Below are 24,117 nucleotides of genomic sequence, written 5' to 3' on the forward strand. Positions count from 1 at the left end.
GTTTTTCCTCCCCACCGCCAACATTCAGAAGGCTGTTCTGAAGGCTGGCGGTGGGAAGAAAAGCCCTTCTCCCGCCTCCAGCCTTCAGAAGAGTTCCCCGCAGGGCTCCCCAAGCTGTGAATGTCTGCCGCGCGCGAGGGGCGCTCTGCTTAAGAGCGCCCCTCGTGCGGGGCAGCAGGCTGCTACCCGCAGCTTGGAGAGCCCTGTGGGGAAGTCCGGCAGGGCTCCCCAAGCTGTGAATGTCTGCCGCGCGCGAGGGGCGCTCTGCTTAAGAGCGCCCCTCGTGCGGGGCAGCAGGCTGCTATCCGCAGCTTGGAGAGCCCTGTGGGGAAGTCCGGCAGGGCTCCCCAAGCTGCAGATGTCTGCCCCGCCCGAGGGGCGCTCTGCTTCAGAGCGTCCCTCGCACCGGGCAGCAGGCTGCTACTGTATTCCCTCCCCCACTTCGCTCACCCTTAATCTGGCCTGCCCCGCCCCCTCGCGCGAACCCTTGTTCCATTCAGGATCAAAGGGCCGCTTCGGAACCTTGTGTGCCTCGAGATTCCACCTCCGCTGATACGTCACTGGTTAATCATTGAAAAAGCTACTCCCGCTCCTAGTGAGCAGCCTGCGGACAGAGGCCCCGCCCTTTTCCGCCAACGCCAGGCCGAGAGCAGGACGTCTGCGAAGCGCCCGGGCGGTGCTATGAGCGCCCGCCCGCCTGCCCGCCTTCCTGTTGCTTGCACAACCCGGCTGCTAGTTAACCGGCTGCAAGCATGGTAAGTTAGAGAAGGTGATTTCTTGTTGCAGGTTCTTTGCACGGTGGCTTGCAAAGCTAGCTTAAGAGATCCCTCCCGGTGCAAAAGCGGCGGAGGCACTGAGGGAGATGGAGCCGCTCAGGTGAAATAGGTGGACGAGTTAATGCATAAGCCAAGTTAAACGCCCTGCCCTTCTTTAAAGGAGGGGTGGGGCGGGAGGAAGGGTTTTTCGTGTCTGTGCTTAGGCTCAAGACTCGAAGATGGGGAGAATCCCAATGTCTTTAAGGTGCCACTCTCTTTTGCATTTCAACGGATCTCTCTGAAAGCTGTAGTATTTCTACGGCTACGACAGTTGTACTCTTGTTAGGCACACGGACAGTCATAAAATACGGTGGGTTGGCGTCCTGTAAGAACCGTGGCACCTTTGAACCCAGCAGAGCAAGGGGGTGGACAGTGGGGGGAGGGAAGGAGAGAGCGTCTGGCATTTTCTGTTTTTAGCTAGGGGGTGAGGAGGGGCTAGCTAGGTTCCCCCCCCCCCCGTGAAGCCTCCAGAGGGGCGCCATTGAGGTTCCCAGCATGTGTGTATGTGCGCGCACAAATGCACGGGTGAAATAACGCCTAATTTTGTCCCTGGCTAGGTGTAAATGTTGCTTTAAGAGCCTTCAGCCTTGAGATTGCTGCTCCTGTTTTTGGAAGGGACTGAAGCAGACAGATGAAAGAGGCACTGAAATCAGCCTTTCCCAGCTTTGGGTCCCCAGATGTTGTGGGACTCTAACTCCCATCAACCCTGACCACTGGTCTTGCTAGCTAGTTGAGATTATGGGAGTTGTAGTAAAAAAAATATGTAGGTACCCAAGCTTGGGAACATCTGGTTTAAAGCACACACACCCTCCCAAAAAAGGACTCTGGGAACTGTTGTTTGCCCCTTATAGAGCTTCAATTCCCTGTATCTTTAAACTACAGTTCCCAGGATTCTTGGGGGGGTCGTGTGCTTTAAATGGATGGTGCATACACAGTCAATGTTTCATGTGTGAGTTTTGGGGGAGTGGAGGATGTTGTTGCCTTTTGGGTAATACATTTTGCAACTTTTGCCATCCCCAGCTGAAGCCTGAAAGGGAGTTGCTATACCTTTTTAAGTTCCAAGTAAGTAGACAAAGTAACTTCTGTTGTATGCCTGAATTAGCTTTTCATGCATCTGTTGTTTATAACTGGGCCCAGGAAGTTAGAAAATTGCATTTGTTGGTGTGACGTTCCCCCTTAAATGCTTTCGGCAGTCTGCTGTAATGAGAAGCATGTGGACTTTAATGGTTTGTGGAAAGCATGTGGAAAACGTTTTTTGTTTCCTATGTTGAAGAGAAAAGGGGGCAAAGCACATCAGATCTGTGAGGCATTAAACATACACACCCACAGCTTAGGACTCATGGTCAGAAGCATTAGATAGGGGGAGCAAGCTGACAAGAGGCATGATACTCAATGGGTAAGGAAATTGTTAAAGCTAGTGGCTGTCAACACCAGGGATGAAGAATCCTAGTAACAAGTTTACTCATAAGCCTGCAAACTACAGTAAAACATAGGTTGGCACCAGTTGTGTTGAGGTCCCACTGCTATCAACGGGGCTTGAGTTAGACATGACTAACTTAAGCTCTACTGACAGCAGTGGGACCTAAATGCAACTCGTGCAGTTTGGATCCAACCCTTTGTGACCTTTATAAATAGACAATTGTCAAATGAATTGGAAAGTGTTTACTTTAGGACCTAATTACAAGCAGCAATGGGATTGCTAGTGGATACCTTGTTCTGACTTACCACAAATGTGTGCTGTCCAGATATTCTGGACCTCGGCTGCTCTCTCCGTTCCTAACTGTTGGCCAAACTGGCTAGGGATAATGGAAAGAGGCGTCCCACCAGCATCTGCAGACTTAAGGTTGAAGGACACTGTTCTCCACCCATCATTTGTGTCTTCTGAATGTCTTCATACTGGATGCCTGCCATTTTTAACAGCGGCACAGACTCTGCACAGGGATGGGGAATTTGCTGAACTCCAGCTGCCATCAGCCCCAGTCAACATGGCCAGTGATCAAGGATGATGGGAGATGGGGCCCAACAAGATGCTGCAGGTTCTCCATCCCTGCCTTAGCAGGTGAGGCCTTCTCTAGGCTTGTCTATGAGACTTCTATATGCATCCTTGATGGATGTAATCTCTCTCCATTTCTGGGCAGCATCTGAAAGTGGGGCAAAGCCTGTCAATAATAATAATAATAATAATAATAATAATAATAATAATAATAATAATATTTATTTATTTGTACCCCGCCCATCTGGCTGGGTCTCCCCAGCCACTCTGGGCGGCTTCCAACAAAGATAAAAGATACACTAAAATGTCACATATTAAAAACCTCCCTGAACAGGGCTGCCTTCAGATGTCTTCTGAATGTCAGGTAGATGTTTATTGCTTTGTGCCAGGAAGAGAACGTCGTCTTCAAACTGAATAGATGAAATCAAGGAGTGTCACTTTAAAATCAGATTCTTGCATAGTATGGCAAGGTTGCATAATTAAAGTGTTGATTTGTTTAACCTATAAAAGGGTGGTTCAATCCCTCTTTTCCCCCCATGGAAAGAAGTGTTGTTTTTTTCCACATAGGACTGAAAAGAATTGATTTATCCTTGCTTAGTCATCACTACCTTATCTTGCTTTTTTGTCATGGCCCGGGATTTGCAAGAGTTGTGGCACAATCCCACTCCCAGAGACTTATCCCTTTCAGGAGTGGAGAGTCTGCTTTTTGCAGTTGCCTTATCTGAATTTGTTTTTAACCTTCCATTAATTGCTAGAGAACTAGCCACTTTAAGGATAAAGTGGAAGAACCGCACCAGTGTGTTCTGCCTTGACAGCACCGACATCCATCTTAAAACTGAATGCGAGCTCTTGAAACATCCATTCACATGATAGAGGTGAACCCCTGTTTTCCTTTTCTCTGGTCAGTTGCCTCCTCCCTTCTAGCAGGCGGTTATTGGAAGAGCAAAAAGCAGTGGGCTCCGACAGTCTCCCTTCCTCCTGTCCCTTCTCCTTTATTGTTGCTAAGATACCTTGTGCCAGCTTATCTACTGATCTCACTCAAAGGGCAAAGGCTGGAGCTTTATTGCACTGAGCAGTGTTTACTCAGTGCAGCTGCACTTCAGCAAAACAATTGGCTGAGATGAAAATGGGAAGAAACCCCTTTGAGTGACTCCCTGAATATTCCCTGCAGGGTGTAGGGGTGAGGGTCCTGCGACCCTCCAGATACTGTTGGACTGGAAACTCCCATCATACCTGACTGGTTGGGCTGGCAGGAGTTGGTAGTCCAAAACATCTGGAGGGTGCCAGGTTGGGGGGAGGCTGTTCTTAGCCCTCCGTGAGCTTGCTGTATTACATTAGGGTGGCTCTCTAATGGTTGTTGAAGTGCATCTCCAGCCATACCTGACCATTGGTCATCTTGGTGGGATCTAAGGGGAATAAAACAACATCTGGAGGTTCAAAGGAAAGGTCCCACCCTTTGGGGGATTCCAGTCTTGTGAAGGTTTCTCTTCCTCAAATTAGGCCCTCCAGATGTTTTGAGACTACAGTTCCCATCATCCCTAACCACTGGTCCTGCTAGCTAGGGATCATGGGAGTTGTAGGCCAAAAACATCTGGAGGGCTGAGTTTGAGGAAGCCTGCTCTACACACTAGCAGTGTGAGTTAGCTCATACACGACAGAAGCCTCAAGAACCTCATATACATGTATGTATGTGTGTGTGTTTATATATGACGAGAGTCTTAAACAATCCACATCTTCAGCTGGTTTGTAAGATGGTCAAAGCAGGAACCTACCAGACATCGCCTTAGTGATGCTTCCCTGATCTAATATGAATACTGTTTTCATAGAATTGCAAAGTTGGAAGGGACTCTCAGGTTCATCTGGACCAACCCCCTGCAATTCAGGAATATGCAGCTGCCCAATATGGGGATCAAACCTGTGACCTTGGCGTCATCAGAACCACACTCTAACCAACTGAGCTATCCACAAAAGCTTCTTTGTTGTCCTTTTAAGAAACCACCGTGGCGTCTAGTCCAAACAAATTGCCCTAACGGGAAAGGCAGGCTAATTACGCAAATATTTGATATTCAGTAACTTATCTTAAGTATTGCATGGTGATGCAAAGTTGTGGTTGTGTTATAAAACAATGTACAGTAAGCCCACAACTTACGCAAGTTTAACTTGTGCGCATTCAGCCTTGGGTGCTTGGCAAAAACAAATCCTTTGCTGTGTTTTAGTTGTGGAAAAGCACAACCCACCAGCATAGTGCTGTCAGCTCAAGGAGACTGGTCCTTTAGGGAAAGTGGGGCACTGCCAGCCCCATTCCCCCTTAACTGCCTTCTTACTTTCAGGGATGAAATTGCCTGCCAGCTTCCTCAGCCTCCATCTTGCTGTTCGAGAACTCTGCAGAGATGAGGATGTGGTCCAAGCTAGAATGTGTTGGCTCTGCCTGTCCTAGGCTCCAGCCCCCCCCCCCTTTGGTGCTCTCCTAGCCCCTGTTCTAGAACAGAGCCCATCGATGCATGGGGGGGGGGACAAAAAAGTGGACAGATGGCAAATACAGTGGTACCTCAGGTTAAGCACTTAATTCGTACCAGAGGTCTGTTCTTAACCTGCAACTGTTCTTAACCTAAAGCACCACTTTAGCTAATGGGGCATCCTGCTGCTACCGCGCCACCGGAGTACGATTTCTCTTCTCATCCTGAAGCAAAGTTCTTAACGCGAGGTACTATTTCTGGCTTAGCGGAGTCTGTAACCTGAAGCGTCTGTAACCTGAAGCGTATGTAACCCGAGGTACCACCGTAGTGAGCCTGGACACAGAAGAGGCTTTACATAAGGAAACAGGTTGACAAGGCTTCTACAGCCTTGTTAAATGTTCCAAAATGTTTACAATTTTATTAGAATGGTCAGTTAAAGATGAGGAGGTATGATCCATGATGGTAAAGTGGGCAAGAGATCTAGGTCATAATATACAACTCTCAGATTGGCAAAAACTGTGGAGGGAAGAGGTTAGGTTCACAGCATGTTATACTATTAAGGGAAACTATATGAAGATCTTCTACCGTTGGTACATAAAACAGAGTAAATTAGCAATAATGTACAAAAAATAATTCAGACCGGTGTTGGAAATGCAGGGAGGTGGTGGGATCAATGTTTGGCTTATGTAAGGCAGTGCCGTCAACAGGAGGCAGGACGTTTGGTGGAACTGTAAAAGATGAGGGAATTTTGGGATTTAATTTACAATGAGTTGAGAAAGATGTTCAAAATTTCATTTCCCAAAAAACCTGAGGCATTTCTTTTAGGGATTATCAGGAGGGAGATTCCAAGAGACTTAAAGAAACTATTCATGTATGCCACCACAGCGGCAAGTGTTTTGATTGCACAGAATTGGAAAAGTGAAACCATACCATAAAAAAAGATTGGCTGATTAAACTGATGGAATATACTGAGATGGACAAACTGACAGGGCAGATAAGGGATCAAGCAAAACAACAACAAAAAAGTAAAGATTGGAATATATTTAAATAATACCTGATAGACCACTGCGGAGCACTAAAATTTTTGACTGGTTTAGATTAACTCTTGTAATGGGAAACATTAAATAGTAATAAAAGTTTGTTACCAACAACCTAGCTTTATCATGATATGCACTCAACCAAGAACTTTAAAAGACCCAAGTAAGAGGGGCAGGGAAGTGAGAGGTAATTAGAATATCAATGAATCAAAGGAATAAGAATATATCTTTGTTTTTCTTTATTATGATTTAGAATTACATGTTTATCAACAAGAAAACTGAAATTTTACATTGTGATTCCATGTTAAGAAAGCATTTCTGTTGTAAAAAAAACCCAATAAAGATGAATGGGGGGGTTCCCTAGTTAGTGTTCCTTCTCTTCTGTAAAAAAAAATAAAATTAAAAAAATGGAGATTACTTTTGAGTAGGTGCCTTGTGGATCTACAGTCCCATCAGCAATTAGCACAGGATGGGAATAGCTGGCAAGCAGCAAGTATGATACAATTAGTAGGCAGTGGGCTGTGTTGGGACACTCAGTCTCATGACCTTATCAAAGACCTTGCAAGGCCATGGCTTGGAAAAGGCTGGTTGTGCCTCCTGCTGACGACACTGCCTTACATAAGCCAGCCTATCCTTGGATCACCATGGATTGGGAAGCTTGTTCTTGCATAATAATGGTGTGGGTTTTCTCCACCTTCCCTCCACCCCAGCGGTAATAGCAGTTATACAAAATATTACCCAAAGTGGTTCGATTTATTATCCAAATTCTGGTTCAAACAAAATCTGCTGCAGACTGGGGAGGGGTTCATTGCATTAGAGAGCCTACTTCCAATAAGTTACTGTCCTATGGACAACAGTACTGGCTGTTCCTGATCTGCCGCTCTCTGTCCCTCCCAATATCCAGGCGAGTTTAAACAGCAGAACAAAGTAATGCAATAGCTTTTAACCATTAACCGCAAACAAGCTGGTTAATATGAAGCAGTGTTTCTCTCTCTCCCTGCCCCCCCTTCACTGGGAGCCAGTGTGGTGTAGTGGTTAAGAGCGGTGGGCTCGTAATCTGGTGAACCGGGTTCGATTCCCCGCTCCTCCACATGCAGCTGCTGGGAGACCTTGGGCCAGTCACACTTCTCTGAAGTCTCTCAGCCTCACTCACCTCACAAAGTGTTTGTTGTGGGGGAGGAAGGGAAAGGAGATTGTTAACCGCTTTGAGACTCCTCAGGGTAGTGATAAATTAGCGGGATATCAAGTCCAAACTCCTCTTCTTCTCTCTTCATATAAACATGGGTACTTCCTATTTCCCAGAGAATAATAGCCACATGCTTTAAGAAAAGCTTTCCCAAAGACAGAAAATGCACTGCACCCCAACAGCACACATGATGTGACATTGGAGGCATGCGTTGTGGTGCAGTTTAGGAGAGCATCTAATCACAGACACCAACTTCATGATGCAAAAAACCAAATTGATAGCAACTTGTTGACAGTGAAAATGTCTAAAAGCAGGATTCTGTTGCTAGTGTTGCTCTTTTCTCTAGATTCCAGGTAAAGTTGCCAAGCAGTGTGTACTGTTGTATCTTCAAATTGGTGGTTCTCTCGTTCATAAGCCCTAGGTGTATAGCCTAGTGTACCTGGTTAACTGCTCCCAAGATAGAGCCCAGTGAGTAGGGGATACAGAAGGGCTTGCAATTTAGCCTGTTGGCCAAAGGATGGGTTCGAACACCTGGACTTCAACTCCTATAATTCTAGAGAACATGGCCATTGGCCAGGGGTGATGGGAGCTTTATCCAACAACACCTGGAGAGCTCCATTCCTCATGTCTACTGTAGGTAACATATACACTGGGCTGTTCCTAATGGCATATTACAATTTTTTTGTGAGGTTTCCCACAAAGAAAAAAAATGTAGCAAGACCCAAATGTTGTGAGTGGTAGTTAAAAGTGGGGCAAACATCTTGTTAGAGGTTCTCACCCAGATGGTTCAGTTGATCCAGAATAACTCTGAAACAAGCAAAGTATGAACACCTTACCCCAGGCATGGCCACACTTAACCCTCCAGATGTTTTAGGACTACAACTCCCATCATCCCTAGCTAACAGGACCAGCTGTCAGGAATGATGGGAATTGTAGTCCCAAAACATCTGGAGGGCTGAGTTTGGCCATGCCTGCCTTACCCTATCAAAAGGCTCGTGGACAAATCCCTTCCCACACCTGACCTGCTCCGACGGACGTTCTTTGGTTGCTCAGCTGCAAGTCAAAGTCTACTCGCATGCATGGAACAAACCACCCTCTGAGCTTTCAGTCCGAATTACTTTCTCGAAATGGAGAGTTCAGGTGTTTTGCTTTGTCATTCGCTGATGTGCACACTATTTTATCTCTTCTTCCAAGACAGATTGTCCTGCTCTCCACCCCAGTTGAGAGTGTGCATTCCAAATGAAGCTTATATTATGAAGTTCTGAAGGTGATCTTAAAGCTCTTGTGACAGTTCCACTTTCTCTCTCTCTCACTGTCTTTCCTAGGCAGGAAAAGCCCACAGACTAAGCGGCGAAGAGAGAGAACAGCTGCTGCCCAATCTCAGAGCTGTTGGATGGAATGAGGTGGAGGGTAGAGATGCCATTTACAAGGAGTTCCACTTCAAAGACTTCAATCGGGTACAAAGAATAATAATATCCCCGCATCATAGTTCTTTTGTCTGCATTTTATTCCAGGGAAGCTCAAGCAGGTTTACCTTTCCACCGGAGTGGTACCTATTTATCTACTTGCACTTTGATGTGCTTTCGAACTGCTAGGAGGGCAGGAGCAGGGACCGAACAACGGGAGCTCACCCCGTCGCGGGGATTCAAACCGCCAACCTTCTGATCGGCAAATCCTAGGCTCTGTGGTTTAACCCACAGCGCCACCCGCGTCCCCACCCCTCAGGGCAATAGCTTAACTTAAATGCAGTTTAAGCCTCCCCTTCTCTACCAAACTATTACATTGTGTACAGTACTGTGGTGTCAATGACTGTCCATTCTTTTAAACTCTGTAAGAGTCAATGACAAGTTTGTGCAGAGAGAAATGAGTATTGGTTGATATTTATGAAGTTCATCATGTGCGAACTTCCATGTGTGTGTTTTCCTAACTCACTCTTTGCATCTCGTGAGCAGGCCTTTGGATTTATGACCAGAGTTGCTCTGCAGGCAGAAAAACTGGACCACCACCCTGAATGGTTCAATGTCTACAACAAGGTAAGAGAGAACAGTTGGCTGTCCAAGCTTAGACAAAGCGGTCTGCGGATGCAATCTTATAATATACACCCTTCACCTGGGAGTAAGCCCCGCTGAGCTCAACGAGGCTAACTTTTTGAGTAGGCATGAGTAGGATTGAGCTGCATGTGATGAAATGCTACTGGCTTAAGATCAAGATAACCAAACTGTGCTTTCCATCTCCTCAATTCCCATTGTGTTTTCCTCCCTCCTTAAGCATGTACCATTGAGGAGACTAGAAGGGGAGGGGTGTTAACCCTCCCTCCAAAATGTCACCTACCAGCTACATTTTACCCCTATCTTCCTTTCAAAGGTATGGTATGCTGCAGGGGCTTGACAGGGGGCAGTTAGAAAACCAGGAAGCTGCCTTAGACAGAGCCAGAAGATGGGTGCAACTTAGCTCAGTATAGTCTACCCTTGACTGGCAGCAGCTGTCTAGGTATCAGGCATGGAGTCTTCTCAACCCCAGCTGCAAATGCCGAGGACGTATGCTGCAAACAAGTCAGATTCTCTACTACTGAACCACAGTCCTCTGCCTGCGTAAACAACTCTTCCTTTTCCAATGCAAAAGAAGGGGAAGCAACCACTAGGGCTTTGCTATATATGCCTATAGCGTACTGTAATTCATAGCCTTCCTCTTAGGCTGCATAAAGGGAGGATCGTGTCCCTTGGCCAGGGCATCAGTATTTCTTTTTTACACTTTAAAATCAGTGTTTCGCCAGCAGTTAGGAAGCAACAGAGCTCTTTAGAATTCCCCTAGATCCAAAGTGGATCCTTCTAATGTATGTGGCATAGATGAAGCCAGAGCTTTCCAAACACTGTGTGGGCTGCAGTGTGTAGGTGTGTTGCGCCAATGCTCTCCACGCTCCTCCCGGGGCCGGAAAGGGGTTAGTTCGCTAGTAAAAACTGAACTACTGTGTCACGAAATGATGCAAAACTGAATTATACCGTGCTGTGAAATGATGCACGTCTAAAAAGCGTGTCACCAACATCGAAAGTTCTGGATTAAGCCTTAAGTTGTGCTGGTTTACTTTCTGGGGCCAAAAGAGATACTTCGTACAGCGGTACTGAACTTTTAAAATGTGCCCTACTGCTCTAGGGTGCTTGCGAACGTGTGCTTCCTGTTTTCCCACTCAGCATGATGACATTTTTTAATTTTTTTTGTATTTGTAGGTTCACATAACCTTGAGCACCCATGAGTGTGGAGGCTTATCGGAGCGGGATATCAACTTGGCCAGCTTCATTGAGCAAGTGGCAAACACACTGGCTTAGAATCGGCCACCCTTGCCATCTACAGTCTTCGGTTGACCAAGGCAATGCCAAGGGAGAAGTGTGAGATGTTGATGCAAATAATTGTTTTTATCCAGTTGCTGACAAAGCCTTAGTATTAGCCCAGTGCATGATGGTACCCTGTCATTTTAAAAATCCATGCCATTGCATTATTTTGCCTCTTAGAATTCAGTGTTGCTACTCCGTAGTCTGTTCAAGCAGTATTATACCAGCACAGTAAAAAGCTACCTTTGGGGTAGGCGAGATACCGTCCAAAACTGGTTTGAAGTCCATATCGTGATATCCGTTTCATAATTTTTGACCTGCCGATATATCGTGAATCATGGTGTATGTTTGTGCTATGCAAAAATGACATTGTGGGGACAACTGTGAAGCCAGCCAGTGCCTCTACATAGCTCCATCCTTTATTTCAGACATCGTGATATATCGGTCTATTGCAATGTTTTTAGCTGGTGATAAAACCAGGTATCGCCCAGCCCTGCCTGTGATACAGTTACAGTCAACCTGGCTTGTGACTTAAGCAGTTTACAATAAACCTAACATCTGTCCCGTTACCCGAGTCTTACCTTCTTTCTGCTGAAGGGCATATTCTAGAACACCAATGAGCAGACTGAACTCAAACCAGGCATTTTCTCTACCAGTGCACGATAAATGATTGCATGCTTTTTTAGAAAAGCAAGGGATGTGTGCATGTGGGGGATTTTAAGGCAAGCCTGCCACCTTATCCAGCATCCTATTGGGTGGAGGAAGGGCACAGGACTGTCCTCCATTGCCATGTCCTCTTTTCAGCTTTACAGTTACTTCACTGAGCATAATTAAATGGTTAGAGTGTCGACCTGGGAGAGCAGGGTTCAAATCTCTACTTGGCCATGATGCTCAGTGAGTGTCCTTGGGCCAGTCACCATCTCTTAGCCTAACATACCTCCCAGGGTGGTTGTGAGGATGAAAGGGGGAGGAGGAACAATGAACACCACCTCAAGATCCTTGGAAGAAAAGTGGCATATAAATGTTATAAAATGTCTCTCACGTTTGAGGTGGGTGGGGTAGGGAACTCGGATGACTTTCGGATCCAAACCATTTCCGAGGATGTCCCATTTCTAGTTGTACCATGTCAGAAGGGAGAGAAATCCCTTGCAGAGGTCCAAGCTATGATGTCAGAAGGACAGATCCAGTCTATGCTCTGGCCCCTGGGACCATAGGATCATACCTTGGTTCCCAAAGGGCTTAGTTGTCGAACAAATTGACTCTCAAACCCAGAAATGCTTCGGTTTGCAAACATTTTTCGGAAGCTGAACGTCCTCTGCAGCTTCCGATTGGGTGCAGGAAGCTTCTGCAGCCTATTGAAAGCCACGCCTTGGTTGCTGAACGGTTTCAGGAGTCGAATGGACTGCCTGAATGGATTAAGTTTGAGAACCAAGATACCACTATACAGTGGTACCTCGGGTTAACTACTTAATTCGTTCCGGAGGTCCGTTCTTAACCTGAAGCACCACTTTAGCTAATGGGGCCTCCCACTGCTGCCGCGCCACCGCTGCGCGATTTCTGTTCTCATCCTGAAGCAAAGTTCTTAACCTGAGGTAATATTTCTGGGTTAGCGGAGTCTGTAACCTGAAGCATCTGTAACCTGAAACATGTAACCCGAGGTACCACTGTACCTGAAAAGGAAAATGGAATGTACTCTTACATTTTACATTTTACACTTTTGTAAAACCAAGTTAAAAACAAATTTGGCAGCAGACCTGCATTTGTAATAATACTTGATAATTTGTGGAAGGCTGTACAATACTTTGGAAGGAAAGGCCCCAATAGGTGAGTACTTACTCTCTTAATTTGAAAAAAGTTTACTGGTGAATGCAGCTCTACATTTAAAAATCTTATCTGCTAAATGGAAAAGTCATCCCAACAATATGAAAAAAACAACTATTTTTTCTGCCCTAGAATTTTTTTATTTTAAACCTGGAATTGTATACATGATGCATGATAAAGTAAACATGGATTATGCGTTCAAAATAAAATAGTACCGAGACAGTATCCTACAGGATAATTTTTTTAAAAAGTGGTATGCAAACACATGTTCGACTTCCTGATTGGACTGCAAAACCCAACTCATTTCTTGCAGAAACTGACAAGAGTTTCATTCCACTCTAAAACATAATCAGAACTACTTGAAACACATTTCTGGGTGAATTATGCACAAGGATGTGATGGTCAAACGTTTCCCTTTCTTAAACAATGCAGAACTGTCAACTTGGTGAACAGCACACAGTAGTAAGTTATCATGAGCTCTGCACAAGTCCAAATTGTATGCAAAACATTCTGGTGGGACTGGCTAGATTTAAAACTAATTCAGAAAGATGGCTATGGAGGGCTAAGCCAATATTCCCAATAGTCAAAAGGGAAGATGTCCCGCGGAACAAATCAAGCCACAAAAAGGATTCTGTCATAATGGTGGAAAACAATGTGCTTCACAAATCTACAATTCTGTAAATTCACATTTGTGCTTCCTTCAAAGGAAGCACTCCTACCAAGTAGGAGGTAATGAAATATTTCATGAGATTGACCCAGTGAAGTACTTAGTGCTGTATCAAAATGGCTCAAGTCCCAACTGAAAACTCTGCTTTCAGCCTCACTTCAAGCCTTGGAAGAAGCTACTGGTGCCCTGCTTTTCTCAGCTTTGTGCAGGAATTATAGCTGTTTTCTAAAAGCAAACTTTATACAATCAGAATACAAGTTAAGACCACTCCTCCTAGTCAGCAGGTAGCCCAAAACACAGTTGTGAAGTCCTGTTCTACCTTTAAATAGGAACGGGGAGAGGAATGTTTTCATTATACCTGAGGCTGATTCACCACTGAGGTTGCTTTCAGTGTAGTACCACAAAAGAGTTGATCACCTGTTGACTGACGGTATTCAGCTCCCTTCCTGGGCTTCCCAGGGGGAATGCTATCAACATTAAGGCAAACCTGTGAGTGCTCTTTTTAGGAGTGTGCCTTACAGTCAACGCAGCACGAACAAAGCCAAACGGAGTCCGCTATTGTAAGATTACATTTAAAACAAAACAAAAAGTTGATGTTAGTGCTCTCCACTTTTATAAAAGCTCACATCCAGTTACAGGAAGGAGAGCAGAGCTCTGGACTTCTCAAAATCCAATTCTGGCACCTAGGAATCGCAAAATCGCTTTCTAACACTGCTGAGAGTGCCTTATTTTAAGCTGGAGCAAAACATTCAGATAACTGAATAAGTGTGTTGCCCTTGAAGCTGTTCCACAGATATGCCACGACTTAATAGGGCTGTGGGCGGCACTGTAAAAAAATCCAGAGAGAAAGGAAAGCAGCAAGATTGTACCATGGGGGAAACGAAGTACCTCATATCTCCCTTTCAGAGCAAATCCCACACCTGGTGATTTGGAAAAAACAAACAAATGAGTTTCTCCTTTCTCCTCTTCCAACACTTTCAGTTCTTTTCCCATGTCTCATCATTCAGCACAAACAAGCAAGCAAGCCAACCAGGAGGAAGGAAAGGAATGTATAGATTTTGAACACCTGAGAACGAGGGGAGTAGAATGGAGTCTAAGTGGCCATAAATATAGCTGTTCTGTTGAAGACTAGTAGTAGCAGCAGTGAGCAAGTGTGAAGAAACACAAGGAGTTAGTATTAGAAAGAAAGTGGGGAGGGAAACCACTTGACTCTGAAAACTCACATAAACAAAATGGTGAACAGAGCCGATGCCTATCAGAAAGAGAGATGGGACAAGAACAGAGATCAAGCTGCCATATGATCTGCAGGAAGACCAACATTCCCTTCCCCTGGCATTCTTTAGAATACCATCCATCAGCGGACAAGGCACACAGAATCAGTGGTGGCCTGGAGACCCATTCACATGTGCTTCAGACGAAGGAGACATTTCTGTGCTGTACAGGCAGTCCAAGTAAGAACCAGCAATCTCTGAAATCATATTCCTGTCGGGGATGGCTTGGGCCATGCCATAGATAGCACCCTATAAAAGTCAAAACAAAAAGAAAAGTCAGTAAATGCGTCCAAGCTTCTTTTTTGCAAACGCAAGACACTCCTGCTGAAATTCAACCCAAAGCATCCCCTTTGAATTTGAGAGTCATCTTACCAGGCCAGTGGTCTTGCCCTTGGGGAACTTCATGATATCATGGACACATTCTTTGATGTCGTTCAGCAGCTGTTCAACCACCCCAGGCTTTGTGTGCAGTTGGGTTAAGCAAAAATGAATACTAGGGAAGGAGAGAAAAAGAAAAAAATTAGCTTTGTTCCCAATAGTGCTGTTCTGTTTCGCAGGCATTTGTATATAGCCTTTCTTTTAGTTCTAGAAAACTGCTGGTAGATCCGAAGAGCATCTTTCATCCATACACGATGCTCACCTGTGTGGAATACAGCAGCTGCTTTGGGTTTCGAACACAGACTGGAGCTGGCTGTAAATTTACATGAATGCAACAGCAAGCGCTGCTTCTCTGTGCTTCCTGTTCCTCTTGAGAAACCAAGCTATTTATTCAGAGCATTGTGAAGTCACAGAACACCCAACGAGTCAATACCTTTTTTGCTCTGCTATTGAAATGCAGAAGCCATCTGTGCCAACACTTTTTTGGTTTTAAAAAAAATAGTTAAAAAAGAAAGCGTCTTTGCGAGATCAAATGCCGGAGAAGCTTCCCGTCCTCGTCGCATCGTGGCGCAACGGCATGTGAATTCCTTTGCCCGCCCTTGCCATGCCCTCTCACTCCAGATGCCTTGAGTACTTGGCTCATGTAAAATGTAGTAATTTCTAATGTCGCTATTGCAGTAAATAGATTTTCCTCAGAGGTGGGGGGGGGGGCGCCAAAACAGCTCCTTGACTGTTGCTCGTTCTCCTACCTCCCAGGTGATCACCAAAGCACTCAGCCCACAGAACCCAGGATCACAATGAGCTCACCTTGGAGGAAACTGCAGAATGTTCAGATTCCATCCTCTTGTTATTAACATGTTTGACAACCGATATATGTCAAATGTGTCCGACCCCAAAGCAAGTGCAGACACCTCGGGATTTCCAAAGATGAAGATGTTGTCAATTTTCCGCAGCCTTAAAAAGATGCAAGTTCAAAAAGTTTACACAGTTTACACTATTATTATTTATTGAATTTATATACCGCCCTATACCCAGAGGTCTCAGGGCGCTTCACAGAACAAAATCAAAATATTCCTATTGCCTTTTGATACTGGGGGAATGATTCATACACCCTAATTACATTTAATTCTGATAATATTGTTCAGATTTTTATTATCGTCAAAGGCTGGCTTCCCTCCCTCTAAATTCAGGGAATCCCTCCATTTTCCCCTAAAAGAGCACAGAAAGCAGTTACTTATCAGTGTCACCCTTCTTCCCCTCCAGAACAGCTGCAAGGAGCAATTCGGAAGTTTTCCCACTGTCACTTAACCACGGTTTCAAGTTGGCTCATTTCACACAAACGAAAGGTTGACGAATACGCCACTGTTACAGGAAAATGTAAGCAAACATTTCCAAACTCCTTGCAGCCATGCTGGCTGGAGCAGGAGAGGGCAGCATGTGAGCTTTAGGCTTGCATAGGCCTAGTGTGCATATCACACTAAACAATGGTTTGTCTCAGTGGTGGGGAACCTGTGGCTCATGGTCAGGGATAATGGGAGTTGTAGTTCAACAACATCTGGAAGGCCATAGCTTCCCCATCCCCTGTCTAGCATGCCATCTTAACGTTTTCTTAAGTTTTCATAGAGTAAGTCTGTGTGCCTCTCGTCTTCAAGAAGCTGCCACCACCTGCTATCCCAAGGATGGAGGGCTCCTTTAGCTTCATGGGCCATGTCATTATCAGGATCAACCTCATGGGCCAAATTTGGCAGGTGGACAAATTTCAACAACATTATGATGTCACGAATGGCAGATGGGTGGCCCCGACCATCTCTCAAAATCTCTAATTGAAGCATCTGGCTTTGTCCCCTTTAAACCCCGCACATACTCTGCTTCGAGGAAGCGTGCAGCTGCAATTATCTTCCTGGTGTATTCCACATATCCATCTTCTCCTATGTGCATCATGGTCGCCCAGCAAGCTGCGATGAGGCCACCTGGCCTGGAACCAGACATGGTAGGGGAGGCGTAGATGCCTCCTGGCCAGTCAGGGGCAATGAAGAACTGATACTGCCGATATCTCTCGCTGCTGTACAGGATCACGGAGGAGCCCTTTGGCGCATAGCCGTACTGCAGAGGACAAGATGGGAGTCCAAGTTGCAAAACAATAAAAAGCAAGCATTTAATACAAATCCCCACACACAAGAATCTGATGGAGACTGAATTCCACAGACATGTTCAAACCTCTTCTGCAGGGAATTGCAGGGTAAAACCAGCAGCTTAATGATTCCACACTGGCTTCAGTGATTTTTAAAATGTTAAGTGTGGGTTTTCTTTTTTCTTATAAAGCATTCCAGCTGCTGAAAGTCTATGGGCAGGTAAGAGCTCTGCCAGATGAGGCCAAAGACCCACCGGCACCAGGATCTCGCTCTCACCATGGCCAACCAGATGCCTATGGGAAGACTGCAAGCTATTTAGGAGTCTCTCGTTCAAAGATGGGGTATAACAAGGGGACAGGTGTCAACTTGCTAAAAAGACAAGAGGATCACATCTGAACCCAGTTCCAAACATTCTGAAGATTAATGTATTAATTATTGCATTTAGTCTTCTATTAAAGCCCACTCCTTTCTTGCAAAGGTAAATTCTCCTGCTGTGTACACACCTGCCATCATGCTTATATACCCTGAACCTAAACAAGTTTACTCAGAAGTGCAGTGAGAATTATTTGCAAGGACTTATGTTCAGGATTGCAGTTTAGGGCAAATGCCCAGTGGCAATGATCATAAAAGTCTTTCCGTACAAATGAACCAGAAGCAGAATTAAAGGAAGCATGCCTGATCCAGTTTGGAGAGTGGGCAATTGACTCAAGCTAGATTTTCTCCATTAAACCTGCTTAAACTCACCTTGTGCGTATCTGCAGAAATGCTGGTGACACCTTTCACTCGGAAATCAAAACCCCCCTTCAGAGGGTACCCTGCCTTCTCCATGAAGACAATGAGAAAGCCTCCCAGGCAAGCATCCACGTGGAAGGGAATCTTGTATTTCAATGCAAGCTGTGCCAAAGGGGGAAATCAACTCAGTTTCTCCAGCTAAACCAAAAGCAACAAGACAGAAACTTCCTGCCAAGTGTGAATCTCAAATATATCAAGCCTATTTACATTGTTTGAAAAGACGACTGAGTATTCTTCCCCAAAAAGATGCAAAATTTACCATTCTCAAGGCATTCTACAAGCAAGGAGGCCCTGACCAGTGGCTTCAGATTCTGGTAGTGTATACCAAAGTCCTTCTATTTGTAACTTCCAAACTGTTATCCTCCCTTTGATCCTCATGAAGTCAATGAGCGGGAGATCTGCATCAATACAGGGTTGCTTCAAATCTAAAACTGATCACAAGGAACAGTCCTTGTGAGGTCAGCAAAGTTTTTGTGGCTTCGGCCGGTTCACGGTCCCGCAGACACCGCAGTGGGCCGGAGTGCGTGCGTGCACATGCATGTGCAAACGCTATTTCCAGTGCTCCTTCCAGAGCGGAGGTGGTGTGTGCAGCTTACCATTGGCTGCAGGGGCTTCATGCAGCCAATGGAAAGCGGGCCAGCATCGCGGAAGGCGGTCCCTGTTGGGAAACTGTGTACGTGCAGCTACTCACACAGAGTCAATTAAGGTTTGACAGACAGCCAGAAGGTCATGTGAAGGAGTAAGTCCGCCTGGTGATAACAGAGACATGCATAGGCGCCGACTCCATGGGGCCTGAGGGGGCCCGAGCCCCCTCAAAAATTCGTTTGGGGGGGCTCTGCCCCCCCAATAATTTAAGAAAATTATTAGCATAAATTTCGCTCTATAACATGCAGATTTTTTCTCCTAAAAAGTAAGTGGAAATGTCTGTGCGTGTTATTGAGCGAATGTGTGGTCCCTGGAGCTGACTCGCCGGAGCGCAGGGGCAAAAATAGGCAAAAATCAGGCAAAAATAAGATCGGGCGGTCAGGCGGAGGGAAGGCGGAAGCTGCTGCTTTCCTGCATTCTGCCTCAGGGTCTTACTTCCCACCCGCTTCTGTTGCTGCGTTTGCTCAAACTCAACAAAGAGCAGGGAATCCCCTGCCCTCCTGGCAAGCAGAGGGTTAAGGAAAGGATCGAGTCCTTCCTTCTAATTCTTTCCTAGTCACACTGCGTGCAGGCTCCAGCCCACCACCTCCTCCTCTCCGTGCTCTAGGGACTCGCAGGTGGGAGAGAGAGAGAGAGAGAGGGCTGGCTTGGGGGGGGGGGACTTTTGCCTTCCTTTCCTCCCCCCACCCCGTTAAACTCCTCCCCTGCATTCTTAGCCAGCTGCTTCTCCGCACACCCCTCTTGTGCTTCTTGTCCCTTCTGTGTTTTTCCTTCCCTCCCCATTTAAAGCATGGTGACAAAGCACGGATCTACATGGATCCTCAGGATTTTTGCATTGGGTCACCCCAAATTCACCATCAGATAACATAGCATGTCCATGGCTACAGCCTGCACCAAAAAAATCACGCACCCACTGTGGCCTGGGGCCACAATGGTGCAAAAACGTGGTTACAAAGCACGGATCCACATGGATCCTCGGGATTTTTGCATTGGGTCACCCCAAATTCACCATCAGATCACATAGCATGTTCATGGCTACATCTTGCACCAAAAAAATCATGCACCCACTGTTGCCTAGGGTCACAGTGGTGCAAAAACGTGGTTACAAAGCACGGATCCACATGGATCCTCAGGATTTTTGCATTGGGCTACTCCAAACTCACTGTCAGATATTAAAAATCTTTATAAAATAGAGAATTAAATACATACAGAATGTTAAATTTTCAGTTTCGAAATATTAGTACTAGTTTAGTACTGTATTTCTATATTACTATAGTACTGTATTAGTTATTTTCAAATACTTAAATATTTTTAGGGTGTAAGACCCAATTAAAGCCCGTTATTTACATACAGTATTACAGTATTTACATACAGTATTAGGCATACTGTATTAACTTTATTAACTGTATTAAAGCATTAACTTTGAGATATTATTTTTATTTAATGAACCCTCAGCCTTATTCAAAGTAAGCTTAAATTAGCTATTTCACTTATTAATCAAAGTGCTATTACTGTGCGACAGCAATATTTTATGTTTTATTCTTTTAATGATAGTTTAGGATTTATTTAAATATCATTTCAGTCTTTTCAGAGCTTTATATTCACTGCTCTGTAATAGTCTATAAGCATAATTGTTACTGTAAATTAAATTAGCTTTTTACGAAAATACCGTGCGTGTTTATGTTTTGTTTCTTTTTTCAAAGCCAAAAAGTGTTTCAGGCTTGTCGAGTTTCCCGGAGTGTGGAGTTATAGAGAGTCGAGTTTTCGGGGTTCTAATGTTGATCATATGACTCTAAAATACTTTTTAAAAACTTTAAAACTCACTAATTTTCATCTAAAATTTAGAAAACTTCCCGGGGCAGGACCCCGGTATGGGCCCCCCCAATATTTTTTATAAGTCGGTGCCCCTGGAGACAGCTCCCTGATTGGTCAAGCTATCTCAAGGGAGTGATAATGGCCTACTAACTGGAATGTGTTAGTTCAAGAGTTTGGAGTTCAGAGTTCTGTGTGTCAGTGTAGGAGTTGTGAGAGCTAGCAAAAGATCCGCGTTCTGTTCCTGTAAATAGTCCACTGTATATAATAAACACCTAACTACAAGTTCCTGGTTCCTGCTTTGTCTATCCTGTCTGCAGCCAAGTCGCCAATTGCTTCCGTGCATTCTGCGTTTACTCTGCTAGGTCTGGCTAAGGTCCTGCAACTAGTCAGAAAGTTGGGAAAGACCAATAGGTTTTGCCAACAGTCCCCACTCTGCTCAGCGCTGGTTTAGCGCAGCATACAGGAGCCGACCGAGCGGGCAATGGGGGTCCCCGAGTGGGCGGTGGGGGTCCATGGGCCGCTTAAACGACCCCCATGGGCCGCTTGTGGCCCGCGGGCCTTAGGTTGCCGACCCCTGGCCTAAGACCACAGAAGGTATGGTAATAGAACCGTTTGCTATCTTCCAAAGATGTGGAGCTGCACTCAGCTACATCAGGATATTGCAGTCACTTTGCAAGTGATGCGAGTTTGTATTTATGAACACATGATGCCCTGCAGGAGGCCAGATCTGTACATGGGTTTTCCATTCATCAGCTATGGACCAGGGGGCTGGAGGGATAAACTTTGTGTGTTGAAAACAACTCTCCTCCCCCCTCACAGGAAGCAATGTATATCTCAGGTTGAAGTAGCACAAAGGTAGTTACCTCTGCGACCTCCTCAATTGGGTCCATGACTCCATGAGGAAACTGCGGTGCTGAGCAGACCAGCATGGCTGTATTCTTGGAAATGGCTCTCTTCATTGCCTGAAAAAAATCAAGAGGAAACGATCAGGCAGTCAAGATGCTCTATTAGACACCAGTCTTCAGAATGGCACATCAGGCCTGCAACTATGATTGGGATACAGGGCCTTTTGATGAACCCTGTCCTAGGAAGCCCAACGATGTTCAATACTTTACAGAGTCACTATTGATAAGAGGTCTGAGAGTATCTGAGCAATACCTCAACATCCACTTGCATCGTCTTGGTCAATGGAATGTGCACAATCTTCATCCCAAAATAATGAGCTGCTTTATCAAATGCTGCATGGACACTCACTGGAACCAGCCTGGGGAAGACAGATATAGCAAGATGTCTCAGAAAACGTTTGTAGTTGCCCATGATTTGTATCCTTCCTGTTTCATCCCCTCCTTGTCTGCACAAAAATAAACTGATATATACCTGAAAGCCTGGGAGATGTGGGGGACTTAAAGAAATACATGCATCGTATGGACCTCTGATAAGTTGGTTTTGCTATTAAAAAACCAGCAACCACACAAGACCACAGTTTGGAAAACTGCCCAAGTTATTCTGTATGCCCAGTGGGGCATTTGGCTTGTCGCAAACAACAGTCACCACCCTCTGCATGGCAGGCAGCTTTTGAAATGGAAGGGCTCAGGGTCATGGATTCAAGCCTTACATTGGGCAAAAGATTCCCACATTGCAGGGGGCTGGACTAGATGATCCTCCTAGTCCCTTCCAACTCTGTGATCCTATTATTCTGCCTCCACTGACAGTTTATTCTTCCATGAACAACAACCAAACTCCAAAGTGCTCCTAGATAAGCAAAAGTATTGGAGGGGGGGTGCATTTAGAAGAGGTTTCAAAGTTGTGCTTTTTTAATTCTTGCCATTCTGCAGTGAATTCAGAGTTTAATTCAGAGTACGACCATCAGCCATAGGGGATGGGGCTGATGGGAGTTGGGAGTCCAAAAAACATCTGCAGGGAACCATGTCTGGCTACCCCTCCCGTTTAGTTTTTGATTCCATTTTCTTCAGTGTAAAGTATTTGTCAGTACACCTTTCAACCGATGTCAGCGACTGGGCTCCATAACTGGTTCTGCCCCGACGGGGCTAGGCGACTGGAGCACTTTCAGAGACCTTCCAATCCTGGAAACAGGTCATCTGTGCATTGTGAGCACCAGACTCATGCAGAGTATAAATAACACAGAAGCTAGCTGTGAAGCATAACTCCTTTTATTTCTAATAGCTACTACAAACTAAAGAACTACTGGCTTGCATGAGTGTTAGATCTCCCAGTCAGCCATCTAGTCACTACGTAGATAAGACTGTCTCCACACACAGGCAGGCAGTCAGGAGCGGAAGAGTAGAAGAGCAGTTTCCACCCCCTCCTTTCTCAAAACATCAGATCAGGAGATTCTTGCAATGGGAGGGGTGAAAATATCAACAGTATTGGCCCAGCATATGAAAAGGTAAAGTAGTGACCAATCTAAAAAGATGCTTAATGAAAATAGCTTCTCCTATATTAAGGGTGTGATTAGTTACTTTGTTGGGGGGGGATGGGCTAATGGGCTACATACATTTCTGGATGCTTGATTCCTTTTTCGTAAGCCAAATTCCTGTAAGCTTTACAGACCATCAGGATGCTCTCAGTCCCACCAGAGGTCATCTGTTCAGAAGGAATTTAAAACAGCAGACACACTTAAATGACCACATAGAAATGGAAGTACCGTCTTATACTGGAAAGTGAATTTTAGTCCCTAGTTATCAGAAACTCTGAAAGAGTGTCAAGTGCGCACACGCACACACACAAATATAGACACCCACGCACGCACATACACACATCACAGGAGAGGGTTTAAGTGCCACAGCAACACTGAAATCAAGCCAATGAGATGCAATGCCCTGTCCTAACAACGGAAGAATTCCACACACACAAATTGCACAAACAGAACAAAGAGACTATCAGCATGTTAACTACAAAAGCTCCTGTAGGCAGCAGGTCGTTTCCAACTATAGGGATATATATATTCCTATATATATATATATATATACGCCGAAGAATTGATGCTTCTGAATTATGGTGCTGGAGGAGACTCTTGAGAGTCCCATGGACTGCAAGAAGATCAAACCTTTCCATTCTGAAGGAAATCAGCCCTAAGTGCTCACTGGAAGGACAGATCCTGAAGCTGAGGCTCCAATACTTTGGCTATCTCATGAGAAGATAAGACTCCCTGGAAAAGACCCTGATGGTGGGAAAGATGGAGGGCACAAGGAGAAGGGGACGACAGAGGATGAGATGGTTGGACAGTGTTCTCGAAGCTACAAACATGAGTCTGACCAAACTGTGGGAGCAGTGGAAGACAGGAGTGCCTGGCGTGCTCTGGTCCATGGGGTCACGAAGAGTCGGACACGACTAAACGACTAAATAGCAACAACTGTCTATATATATATATAGATATATATATATATATTCAATATATATATATATATATATATATTCAACAATGAAACCCTTTCCAGTAAAGAGGAACGGATGACAGCAGTTGTGGCAAGGACTTTTCTGCAGCCAGACTTGTTGGTACACATAAACCCAAAGAGACATTGAAGTAATCTGAGACAGGCTTAAGAGACTCGGCTGTTGTTGTTGTTGGCCTGGTGTTGTGGGATCCAGCATCCAAGCCACTCTTTCTTAACTTCTTTGTGCAAAAGCGTCTCCAAACATTCCAGCTACTGTGCATATCAGAAAAGAGCAGAGTACAACCCTCGCTTCCTTACATCACTGCCTGGGAGCCTGCTGCTTCTTTAGCAACAATGCCTTACCCAGTCTAGGTCACGGCTGGTGACT

At 45.3% G+C, this 24,117-nt stretch overlaps 2 protein-coding genes across 3 annotated transcripts in view; one reads left to right on the top strand and one right to left on the bottom strand.

The window, feature by feature from the left end:
- The first annotated feature begins 481 nt into the window (after positions 1-481).
- PCBD1 (pterin-4 alpha-carbinolamine dehydratase 1) lies at positions 482-11,382 on the top strand. 2 transcript variants are annotated; one of them, XM_083740812.1, is made up of 4 exons: positions 482-755; positions 8,813-8,944; positions 9,440-9,520; positions 10,712-11,382. In XM_083740812.1, exons 1-4 carry the CDS (start codon positions 753-755, stop codon positions 10,808-10,810), a joined length of 315 nt encoding a protein of 104 aa, XP_083596938.1. In that variant the 5' UTR covers positions 482-752; the 3' UTR covers positions 10,811-11,382. The 2 variants fall into 2 exon arrangements, with proteins under 2 accessions (XP_083596938.1, XP_083596937.1); XM_083740811.1 differs by lacking the exon at positions 482-755 and adding an exon at positions 1,746-1,877.
- A 1,369-nt stretch (positions 11,383-12,751) lies between these two features.
- The window catches only part of SGPL1 (sphingosine-1-phosphate lyase 1), a 32,701-nt gene continuing 21,335 nt past the window's right edge, over positions 12,752-24,117 (bottom strand). Inside the window, exons 7-14 of the mRNA XM_083740710.1 lie at positions 22,850-22,938; positions 21,493-21,598; positions 21,198-21,296; positions 17,827-17,976; positions 16,815-17,053; positions 15,758-15,904; positions 14,945-15,065; positions 12,752-14,821 (exon numbers count right to left, since the gene is read on the bottom strand). Of these exons, the coding sequence (XP_083596836.1) occupies positions 14,678-14,821; positions 14,945-15,065; positions 15,758-15,904; positions 16,815-17,053; positions 17,827-17,976; positions 21,198-21,296; positions 21,493-21,598; positions 22,850-22,938 (1,095 nt within the window). The 3' untranslated portion in view covers positions 12,752-14,677. The remainder of the gene's footprint in view (positions 14,822-14,944; positions 15,066-15,757; positions 15,905-16,814; positions 17,054-17,826; positions 17,977-21,197; positions 21,297-21,492; positions 21,599-22,849; positions 22,939-24,117) is intronic.

The sequence above is a fragment of the Podarcis gaigeae genome (genome assembly GCF_964106915.1).
Source record: "Podarcis gaigeae genome assembly, chromosome: 5".
NCBI classification, from domain to species: domain Eukaryota; kingdom Metazoa; phylum Chordata; class Lepidosauria; order Squamata; family Lacertidae; genus Podarcis; species Podarcis gaigeae.

Excerpts from the sequence above, each read along its gene's own strand:
- PCBD1 (XM_083740811.1), top strand. The coding sequence starts at position 1,761 with ATGTGTGAGTTTTGGGGGAGTGGAGGATGTTGTTGCCTTTTGGGTAAT. Across the intron at positions 1,878-8,812 it reads TATACCTTTTTAAGTTCCAA|GCAGGAAAAGCCCACAGACT; the intron begins GTAAGTAGACAA and ends TGTCTTTCCTAG. Across the intron at positions 9,521-10,711 it reads GGTTCAATGTCTACAACAAG|GTTCACATAACCTTGAGCAC; the intron begins GTAAGAGAGAAC and ends TTGTATTTGTAG.